The sequence below is a fragment of the Mastomys coucha genome, unplaced genomic scaffold (assembly GCF_008632895.1).
Source record: "Mastomys coucha isolate ucsf_1 unplaced genomic scaffold, UCSF_Mcou_1 pScaffold18, whole genome shotgun sequence".
NCBI lineage: Eukaryota > Metazoa > Chordata > Mammalia > Rodentia > Muridae > Mastomys > Mastomys coucha.
In genome coordinates this window covers 74,305,873-74,317,626 of record NW_022196900.1, presented here as the reverse complement: position 1 = coordinate 74,317,626, position 11,754 = coordinate 74,305,873, and the positions used below count along the sequence as shown (strand labels likewise).

At 41.7% G+C, this 11,754-nt stretch overlaps 1 protein-coding gene across 1 annotated transcript in view; it reads right to left on the bottom strand.

Moving 5' to 3' along the window:
- The window catches only part of Tesk2 (testis associated actin remodelling kinase 2), a 94,159-nt gene that overhangs the window by 8,143 nt on the left and 74,262 nt on the right, over window positions 1-11,754 (bottom strand). Inside the window, exon 5 of the mRNA XM_031378311.1 lies at window positions 3,975-4,121. Coding sequence (XP_031234171.1) covers window positions 3,975-4,121 — 147 coding nt within the window. The remainder of the gene's footprint in view (window positions 1-3,974; window positions 4,122-11,754) is intronic.

The following is an 11,754-nucleotide window of genomic DNA, read 5'->3' as shown; positions in this document are numbered from 1 at the left end:
AAAAAAAAAAAAAGATAATAACTCCAGGTGCCCTATCAGCCACTCCCTGCATCTCTCAAGCTTCTCCAACTCCTGTTTTGGAACAGTATCATCCTTAGCTACCTTGAATCCCAGGATTAGATTACAAGCATGAGCCATCATACCCTGGTACATTTTAAAAATTGTGTGTGTGCGTGCATATGTGTGTGTGTGTGTGTGCGCGCGCGCGTGTGTGTGTGTGTGTGTGTGTGTGTGTGTGTGTAGACATGCACATAGCAAACGTGGAAGTCAAAACAACTTGGCAAGAGTAAATTTCTTGGGGCTGGTGAGATGGCTCAGTAAGAGCACCATCTGTTCTTCCGAAGGTCATGAGTTCGGATCCTGGCAACCACCCATAATGAGATTGAGATCTGATGCCCTCTTCTGGTGCTTCTGAAGACAGCTACAGTGTACTCATTTATATTAATAAATAAATATTTTAGCCGGGCGGTGGTGACTCATACCTTTAATCCCAGCACTTAGGAGGCAGAGGCAGGTGGATTTCTAACTTTGAAGCCAGCCTGGTCTTCAGAGTGAGTTCCAGGACAGCCAAGGCTACACAGAGAAACCCTGTCTCAAAAAACCAAAAATAAATAAATAAATAAATAAATATTAAAAAAAAAAGAGAGAAAAAGAGTAAGTTTCTTCTATCATGTGGGCAAAGCTCCAGTCATCACGCTTGACAGCAAGTACTTTTTTACCCACTGTGTCTGCTCCCACCCTCTGATACCTCTATGCTTTTTAAATATATTTATTATTTTAAATTATGTATGTCTCTATGTGGGTGAGTTAACAACAGGGGCTGGTGAGATGGCTTAGAAGTTAAAGAGCACTGGCTGCTCTTCTAGGAGTCAGGTTCAATTTCCAGCATCCACATGGCAGCTCACAACTGCCTATAACTCCAGTTCCAGGAGATCTGACACACTCACAAAGACATATATGCAGGTAAAACACCAATGTATATAAAATAAAAAATAAATCATAAAAAAAATAATAATAAATAACAACAACAAAAAAAGAGCAAACAAAGCTAGGCATGGTGGCCAGAGCCTTTAATTCTGGCACCAAGGATGTTGAGACAGGATTGCTAAGTTTGAGAACAGCCTGGACTATACAACAAATTTGAGGCCAGTTATAGTTACATAAAAAAGGAGAGCCAGTGATATCGCTCACTGGTAGAGTACCTACCTACCATGAATACAGCTCTATGTTCAACTGCAAGCATTGCAAAACAAGAACAAACAAATCTACTGTTTTTAATTTGAATTTCAGTCTAGAGAACTTCCTATACCACCATTAGACCTTTAAAAATCATTTAAGGCAGGCAGTGGTGGTGCACTCCTTTAATCCCAGCACTTGGGAGGCAGAGGCAGGTGGATTTCTGAGTTCGAGGCCAGGCTGGTCTACAGAGTGAGTTCCAGGACAGCCAGGGCTACACAGAGAAACCCTGTCTCGAAAAACAAAACAAAACAAAAAAGTCATTTAATCTCATCACTTCCGAGTATCCTCAGTACCACTAAAGTCTAGACTGAAGGAGGTTCTAGAAACAGGAGCCTGCTGCGTGTGGTGGTGTATGTCTGCAATCCCAGTACTCAGGAGGCAGAGACAAGGATTGCCCTCTTAAAGCCAGTGAGGGATCCTTATCCAGGGATTGTTGTAAGTTCCTAAGTTTTCTTTTTAAATGTATGGGTATTTTGCCAGCATGTCTGAACACCATGTGTGTACAGTGCCTGCAGAGGCCAGAAGAGGTTACTGGATCACAGAAGGCTGTGAGCCACCATGCTGAAGATGAGAATGGGACCTAGGTCCTCTAGAAGAGCAACCAGTACTCTCAACTGATGAGCCATCTCCCTACATTTTGTTTTAAGCCCACTGATAAACAGAAGTCCTACTCTCATATTAAGAAAATCAAAGGCTGGTGATCTTACCCAATAGCTCCTTTGGATTGTTCTTTTTACTTGCTTATTTGGTCTTTTCATTGGTAGTCTCACTAGCTAGCCTGAGCTAACCTCAAATGGTGATCATCATGTTCGACTTTCACAAGGATAAGGTTATTGGCATTCCTATCTATGCTCAGAGAGCTTATTCATTTTTACAATAACAAGCTCAAAAAGAATACTGTGATGGTTTGTATATGCTCAGCCAAGAGAGTGGCAGAATTAGAGATGTGGCCCTGTTAGAGTAGGTGTGTCACTGCCTCTGCCTCCTGAGTGCTGGGATTAAAGGCATGCACCCAACTCCTTTAGTTATTTATTTCTCAATGAGACTATATGTAACCATAGGTTAGAAATTCCCCTTTTCTATTACTTTATCCATGAAACCAGGCATAGGAAAATCCATATAGATATGGGTGATAAGTTGTTGTAAATTTCTTCCATTTTAGAAGAGATAATACTTTTCATGGAAAGCCAAAGATCTCATTTTGGCTAGATGCATATAAGCAGGTGTGTGCACATGTTTATGTTGGGGCAGGGAATAAAGTGAGAACTATTCTTGGATATGTATGAAACTCTTATTCTCGGGCTAGAGAAATGGCTCAGCAGTTAAGAGTGCTTGCTGTTCTTGCAGAGGACTAAAGTTTGTTTCCCTGCACCCACATGCTTACAATAGACAAGAAACTTCAGTTCTAGGGGATCTGATACCCTCTTCTGGTCTCTGCATACCAGTCATGCAAGCGGTACATACACACACATGTAGACAAATATCCATACATATAAAATTAACCCTTCAAAACAAAACAAACTCTCTAACAAACCTTAGAAGACTTTAATGTGTCTCTTGGGCAGGCAACATACTACATATGCTAGGTGGCTTTACAGTTCTTCCATTAGCTGAAATAATTTTAAAAGCCTTGTCATGGACCCAGGCAGTAGTAGTGCATACCCTTAAATTCCGGTAGGCAGAGACAGGAAAGTCTCTGAGTTCAAGGCCAGCCTGGTCTACAGATGGAGTTCCAGAACAGCCAGGACTACATACAGAGAAGCCCTGTCTCAGGGGGAGCCTTGTCATGGAAGTATCCTGGACACTCAGTCCTTCAGTTCCTGCTTTGTAGCAAGGCCAACTTTGAAAGAAACTTTTTTCTAGCCTGGTCACACAGCAGTCTGGACAACAAAACAATACTACAGTGACCAGCTAACATCAAAGGAGACCTGGCAGGAAGGGAGAAACTCAATCACACAACAGCAAGTGGGTCAGCACACAGTGGCACTCCAAACATGTATTCACTTGACTCTCTAAGGGAACTCAGGTCATAGTTGAGAGCTGCTTTTTGGAGGTCATGGGAGAGAAAACTGATTGGGCTCCACAGCTCACCTGAAGCTTTCCGCTTGCTCTTACAGCAGACATTCAGGAGATAAAGTCAAGTGTAAAGGCTGTCAAGACGTGGGTGTTGCCTGGCTCCACACTCACACTCAAACGTGGCTGCTATGAGCAGCCGCCAATTTGGTTTTGATTGTTAGAGAGGATCTAAATAGCCCAGGCTGGTCTCGAACTCTATATAGCTGAGACTGATCTTGAACTTCTGATCCTCCTGCTTCTATCCAGTGCTGGAGGTCAAATCTTTGTTCATACTAAGTAAACACCCTCCCATCTGAGAGTCTGAGACCACATAGATGCTTCCTAAGGATTGACTGTAACAAATGTTGGGTTATGGTTTGATTAAAAGTTAAATCTAGGGGGCAGAGGCAGGTGGATTTCTGAGTTCGAGGCTGGCCTGGTCTACAGAGTGAGTTCCAGGACAGCCAGGGCTACACAGAGAAACCCTGTCTCAAAAAGCCAAAAAAAAAAAAAAAAAAAAAAAAAAAAAAAAAAAAAAAAAAAAAAAAGAAAAAAAAAAGAAAAAGAAAAAAGAAAAAGTGAAATCTAAAATAGAGATCCCCATAGTTCTAGATTCCTTAATAAACACAGGATTTTTTACCCCTGTGTTTCTCAACAGTTATGAAAGTAAAGCTTCGTACCTTCGATGTGAGGTCCCGATGGAAAATGCCTTTGAAGTGAAGGTAGCTGAGGCCCACTGCTATGTCATAGGCCAGTTTCACTCTCACAGTCCAAGGTAAATACAGGTCACTGTCCAGCAGCTGCTCCAGGTTCCCAGAGTTGATATACTGTGAAAGAGAAAGAAAGGCCACTAAGGATTTATCAGAAATGTTTAGGCTGGTAGTAAAAACAGTTAGAGCGGACATCTGGAAACTACATTTGTTCTTTTCTTTTATTTATTTTTTAATTAAAGGTTTATTTCTTTTATATATGTGAGCACACTACACTGTCACTGTCTTCAGACACACCAGAAGGGGGCATCAGATCCCATTACAGATGGTTGTGAGCCACCATGTAGTTGCTGGGAATTGAACTCAGGACCTCTAGAACAGCAGTCAGTTATCTTAACCACTGAGCCATCTCTCCAGCCCTATCTTTAAGGATTTTTTTTTTAAAAAGATTTATTTGTTTTATGTATGTGAGTACATTGTTGCTCTCTTCAGTCACACCAGATGAAGGCTTTGGACCTCATTACAGATGTTTATAAGCCATCATGTGGTTGCTGGGAATTGAACTCAGGAGCTCTGGAAGAGAGGTTAGTGCTCTTAACTACTGAGCCATCAATGGAGCCCTAGAGTTTTTATATACATTATCTCATTTAAGCTACACAACGATTGTACAGGATAGATCCACTATGAGCTGAGCATCCCTTGTCTGAAATGGTTAGGATCAAAGGTGTTTCCAGTTTCAGAGTTTTGACACTTAAAGGTTAAGTTTATTCTATTATTATTAAGGGCGGAATCAGGCAGATTATAAAGTCTGGCTCCACAGTACATCTTTTTACAACTACATTCATTATACAAGGAGTCGTTGGTCATAGCATTTGAATGAAAGAACTCCACACAGAACAGGAACTCAAAAATCAATTTACTTGGGCTAGAGAGATGGCTTAGTGGTTAAGAACACTGACTTCTCTTCCAGAGATCCTGAGTTCAATACCCAGGAACTACATGGTTGCTTGCAAACATCTGTGATCTGATGCTCTCTTCTGGTATAATGACAGAATGCTCACATAGATAAAATAGGTGAATAAATAAATCTTTTAAAAAGAATTTACTCGGGGCTGGAGAGATGGCTAAGTGGTTAAAGCACTGACTGCTTTTTCGAGTTCAAATCCCAGCAACCACATGGTGGTTCACAACCACCCGTAACAAATCTGACTCCCTCTTCTGGAGTGTCTGAAGACAGCTACAATGTACTTACATATAATAAATAAATAAATCTTTAAAAAAAAAAAAGAATCCCAGCACTTAAGAGGCAGAAGTAGGCAGATTTCTGAGTTCAAGGCCAGCCTGGTCTACAGAGTGAGTTCCAGGACAGCGAGGACTATACAGAGAAACCCTGTCTCAAAAACAAAACAAAACAAAAAAGAACCCCCCCCCAAAATTTACTCAGCCCTTTCAAGATATATTATCTCCCTCCTCTTTCCAAGGGAGAAAAAAAAAGGACTAATTCTATAAGTAAGTACCTTAATGTTTTAGAATATGAAATATGATACTGAAGTTATAAAGGATTAGAGGACCTAATGGTAAAACAGACAAGAGATTTGAATTGAATTTTAGTCCACTTATGCCTTCTATGAATGGTTTCATTTAGGAAAAAGAAAACTAATAAAGTTAGCTGTGCTTCAGTTTCCCCATGTATAGAGTAGGCATACCTTCTCTGCCTAACTCACAATCTTTTTGTTTGTTTGAAAAGAACATGGTGATAGACGCATCAAAAAGAACCAGTTGGGGGCAGCACCGTACAGACCATCAGATCTCCTATATGAAGCTTGGCAAGGCAGAGAGAGTAGCTAAAAACTCTCACAAGGAAAACCTGCTAATCTGCTTAATCCTCTTTGTGATCCACCTTGGAAATCTTACAACAGTGTATACGGAAACCATTAACACCAGAACCTCTCACCCTAGGTGAATCTGCCCAAGTTAAGAATAGAGGTGCCTATTACTGAAAAGAAATGCAACTCATGAACTGCAAACTTGTACACGGGAACAGTGAGGCTAACATCTGACAGTGTTGGCGGACCTCCTTAGCTTTGAAAGTCAACTATCTAAAGAAACAGAGCTCACTTCTTTGACAGGGTGGCAGTATGGCATGGAAGGCTTGTCTTCAGGACCCACTCGAGTTACATGGCTGAATGTCAGGCAGAAGAGACTAAGAAGAAACTAAGACTATGTGTATTGTATTTCCTGAAGGCCTGGTGATGGTAAGACTCATGGTTTTGGTTCAGAGAAGCACATATTTATTTACAAATATGTGTCAACACCCAAGAAAGTCACCTTAGCTGGGTGTGGTGGCTCACATCTATCCTTGTAATACTTGGGAGGCTAAGGCAAGGTAAGATTCAAAGCCATCAAGAACTACGTAGAAGGATCCTGTTTAAAAAGAAAGGCAGGAAGGGGGTTGGGGGGTGGGGGACGGACTAAATCCATAGCCAGAAGGGGGAGAGCAAAGAGAAGAGGAGACAGGATGAGGATTCATAGTGACTAATAGACTCTGGCTTTCCTAGGCAGGATAGAAAAGTAGAAATGAGGTCCAGGGAGGGAAACAAAAACGAATGTATTTTTTTTTTTTTTTGCAGGATCCACTTGCCTTGCCTGGTGCTGGAGAACTCATTGGTGGGGCTGATGAGCCTCTGAGCGCTCAAAAACCACAACTTCTCCATGTCTCAAGACCCATGCATGTATGTATGAAGAAAGGAAGTTTAAGATCTGCCAACAAGGAAGATTTCTAGGTTGCTAAACACTGTGTGCCCCATTAGCAGGAACGTTCACTTCCCCATAAGCAACTCCCAATGCAGACTCAGCTGTGAAACCTCTGAACAAATCCCTCTGCAGGAAAGCCAAGGCAAGAACAGCTTGTATTAACATGGTCAGCATTCCTGGACAGGAATCACACATGCTGTGCATTCAATTTTTCACAGGCAAATCCCCCTGGGTTCTCCTATGGAACAAGACAACACCGACAACATACTTAGATACCTTACAGAATTTTTTTTAAGGTTTATTTTAGCCGGGCAGTAGTGGCGCACTCCTTTAATCCCAGCACTTGGGAGGCAGAGGCAGGCGGATTTCTGAGTTCGAGGCCATCCTGGTCTACAAAGTGAGTTCCAGGACAGCCAGGGCTACACAGAGAAACCCTGTCTCAAAAAACCAAAAAATAAAAAAAATAAAAAAATAAAAGATTTATTTTATTTTATTTTATGTGTACGAGTACACTGTAGCTGTACAGATGGTCCTGAGCTATCATGTGTGTGGCTACTGGGAATTGAACTCAGGACCTTCAGCCAGATCTACTTGCTCCGGCCCGCTCTCTCCAGCGTAATTCACTGTAGCTGTCTTCAGACGCACCAGAAGAGGGTGTCCGATCTCATTACGGGTGGTTGTGAGCCATCATGTGGTTGCTGGGATCCGAACTCAGGACCTTTGAAAGAGCAGTCAGTGCTCTTACCAGCTGAGCCATCTTGTCAGCCCCCAGAATTTTTAATATTTTAATTCTTTTTTTTTTTTCTTTTGAGGCAGGATCTCCAGCCTAGGCTGGCTTCAGATTTGCCAGATAGCTGAGAATGAATTTGAATTCTTGATCTTCTTGCCTTACTTCTCAAGTGAGAGTTATAGGTATTTCAGTACCTATTAAATGTTCAGTGACTGCTAAATGATACATATGTCAATTTTATCTACACCAAAACCTACTTCTTTTCAGCTGAGCTCTGAAGGTATTATCTTTGAAGAGCTGTTAAAAAAAAAAACTTCAGTGAAGCCAGGCATAGTGGTGTACACACTCAGCACTTGGGAAGCAGAGGTAGGGAGATCTCTGTGAGTTCAAGGACAGCCTGGTCTATGTTCCAGGATAGCCAGAGCTACATTGTTAGATCTTGTCTTTATAAAACAAACAAATAAATAGCTAGTACCCAATGCATTAGTATTAAGGGACTGTCTTTGGTGGTGCTTGGATTATAAGGGTGGATCTATAAGTTCTAAGCCAACCTGATCTACAGATTCCAGGCCATCCAAAGGCTACATGGTGATCCGCTATCTCAAACAACAATCTACCTGTCTGCCCTCACTACTCCATAGGTTGAGGCTGGTGGATCATCTGAGCTTATGAATTTAAAACCATCCTTTGCATTACAGCAATACCCTTTCTCAAAAGAACAAAACCATCGGTCAGGGTGCAGTAGTGTGCACCTTTAATCCCAGCACTAAGGAGGTAAAGGTAGGCATATCTCTGTGAGCTCCAAATTAACCAGGGAGTTCCTGTTTAAAAAAAAAAAAAAAAAAAGGTGTTTTAGAAATAATCTATTTTTTTGTTTTGTTTTGATTTATGTGTATGTCCATGTTTATCTCTTTTTGTGAAAATGAATCCAGGTCCCCATGAAGGCCACAAGAGAGCATCAGATCCCTCCGGGAGCTGGAATTACAGGCTGCCTGGTGTGGGTGCTGGGAACTGAACCTGGGTCCTTGCTTTGAGCTCTTTGAGATAGGATCTTATCAGGTAGCCCTGGCTAGTCACAAACTCATGGAGATCTATCTACTGGCCTTTGCCTTCTAAGTACTGGATTATATAGGTGTGCACTACCATATCCAATTTGATTTTTTGGCTTTCTGTTGTTGTTGATTGTTTGTTTGAGACAAAGTCTCACTATATAGCACTGTCTACCCAGGACTTCACAGAGATATGCTTGTCTCTGCCTCCTAAATGCTGGAATTGATGCAGTTCATCATACCCAGTTTTATGAGCTTCTTAGAGCAAACCCAGGGCTTAGCTTATCAATAGGCATTCTACTAACTGAGCTACACCAGAGAGCTAAGACTACCAAAAAAAAAAAATTTTTTTTTTTTTAATTCCAGCATGGACATTATTCCTCTTGGAATCCTTTTTTTTTTTTTTTTGGAAACAGGGTTTCTCTATATAGTGCTGGCTGTCCAGTAACTCACTTTGTAGACCAGGCTTGCTTAGAACTCACAGAGATTCACCTGCCTCTGCCTCTTGAGTGCTGGGATTAAGAGCGTGTGCCACCAGCCCAACTCCTTCAGACTCTTGAATTAGTTTCTACTTTTCAACAAATATACTCATCTGGCCTGAGCCGAGAGCACTTACTCAGGGGGTAAATGGCAACTGTGTGGCTGAGGTCACTTATGGCCATCTAAGTAGCAGGACTGTGTTGAGCACATTTGTGCTCTATCCATTTGCCCAAACAAAGGCTGAAAATCTATTAAGTGAAAACACTTAAGATTAGTTCACAGTTCAGTCCGGATCACATCTAGATGAGATGGTAACAAACATGCAATATTTATGCCTCTGCCTCCCAAGCAGTGGAATAATACATATGTAGCACATACCTCACAAGAATAATCTTCCCAAAATGCCAATCGAAAGCCACTCTAGTGTTAAATTATCCAATGATTTTCTATTACTCTTGGACTATGAAAACATCAGCAGATGGGAACAAGAGAAGGCTCAGCAGTTAGGAGCACTGGCTGCCCTTCCTGCAGACCCAATTCCCAGCACCTACACAGTAGCTCTAAACAGGCTGTAACTTCAGGTCTAAGGGATCTCACATCCTCATCTGGCCTCTGCAGGCACCAGGAAAGCACATGGTGCTTAGACATATATGCACACAAACAACCATACGTGCTTAAAAATAGTTCTTGGGCGGCAGAGGCAGAGGAACTGGAATTCAAGACCAGCCTTCACTACATAGCAAGCTTGAGGTTACATAGGCCCCATCTCAAAAACAACAACAAAACCCCTCACGACCCTAAGTATCGTTTACAAAACCTCTCTTATTAACCAATTAACCTGCACATTTGTTCACTCTTTTCAATGAAATACCCTTCCCTGCTACACACCCATCTAACATTCACTAATTCTCCAGGGTGGAGTTCCATTTCCTAAGAACCCATAGGTAGAACTGGGAGCAAGAAAGATATCCATTGTAAAAGAACCACAGAGTAAGAAAGTACAGTGACTAGACTAGATTTTTTTTTTGTTCTTCATAAATGAGGAGATGAAACTAAGAGTTAAGAAGAAACTAAAGTTTAGTATAGCGAGAAAGCCCACATACTATACAGACTGTCTACTTTTTGAAACTATTTTATGTATGGGTGTCTTGACTCCCCAGAAGCCATGGGAGAGCATCAGATCCTCTGGAACAATGTCATGAGATATTAAAGGCATAAATTGGGTTCATGCATTATGAGCCAAAGAACACTAAGGATTGGTTAAATCCATGAGAATCAGGAAAAGCAGAGGACCCCTCCACAGCCTTGGGAGGGAAAACGGCCCTGTCAGCACTTTGATTTGGCTCTGTAGCCCTCAGAGCTGTGTTATACATCACTCATATTATAGACTAATACAACATAGAGTGCATTCTATAAAGAGCATTTGGCACTAGGTATGGTGTTCCACCATTCTCAGACAGCAGGAGTGTGAATTCAAATATGTGCACACAAATAAATGTAACTTAAAAATGTTAAGATGTGCCGGGCGGTGGTGGCGCACGCCTTTAATCCCAGCACTTGGGAGGCAGAGGCAGGCGGATTTCTGAGTTCGAGGCCAGCCTGGTCTACAGAGTGAGTTCCAGGACAGCCAGGGCTATACAGAGAAACCCTGTCTCGAAAAAAACCAAAAAAAAAAAAAAAAATGTTAAGATGTATGCATACATATATACAAGTAAATAAATATAAAAAATGCTTAAAAAAATAATCCTACCACAGTAACATTTGCTGTGAAGACCGCCAACATAGAGACACTGCTCCATTTAGTTAGAGGCAGATCAAATAAGACTGTTAATGGCAATGAACATGCTTTAGGCCCTGAGGGCATATGACCTTGAGTACAGCCTTAATTGTTTCCTAGATATTTTCTGGCAATCTCACAAATGAGACTATCATCTTTTGTTTCCAATGAAAATGTTAATCCCAAAGATGTAAGAAGAAAGACCACTGGCCCAAATCCTTATGACCAAGTTAATCAAAGCAAGCCACTTTATTCCTGTACATAGGCTGGGGGGAGGGGGCCTGTTTGCTTGCTTGCTTGTTTTGTTTTTCCTTTTTAAAAGATTTACTTAGGGGCTGGTGAGATGGCTCAGTGGGTTAGAGCACTGATTGCTCTTCCGAAGGTTGTGAGTTTTCCGGAGGTTGTGAGTTCAAATCCCAGCAACCACATGGTGGCTTGCAACCACCCATAATGAGATCTGATGCCCTCTTCTGGTGTATCTGAAGACAGCTACAGTGTACTCATTTATAATAATAATAAATAAATCTTAAAAAAAGAAGATCACTGTAGCTGTCTTCAGATGCACCACAAGAAGGAGTCAGATCCTATCACAATGGCTGCAAACCACCTGTGGCTGCTAGGGTTTAAACTTGGGGCCTCTGGAAGAACAGTCAGTGCTCTGTTTTTGGTTTTGGTTTTGGTTTTTTTTTTTCAAGACAGGGTTTCTCTGTGTAACCCTGGCTGTCCTGGAACTCACTCTGTAGACCAGGCAGGTCTTGAACTCAGAAATCCGCCTGCCCCTGCCTCCCAAGTGCTGGGATTAAAGGCGAGCACTACCACCAGCCCAACAAGGGGAGATTTTTATAGCTCGGGGTTAGGGGCTTCCAAATAGGGGATGGCTGGGCAAAACCTAAGCGTGACAAGTCAATTACAACAACCTCCCAAAACAAAGATATGACTGTGTGGTAATCATAAAAACCT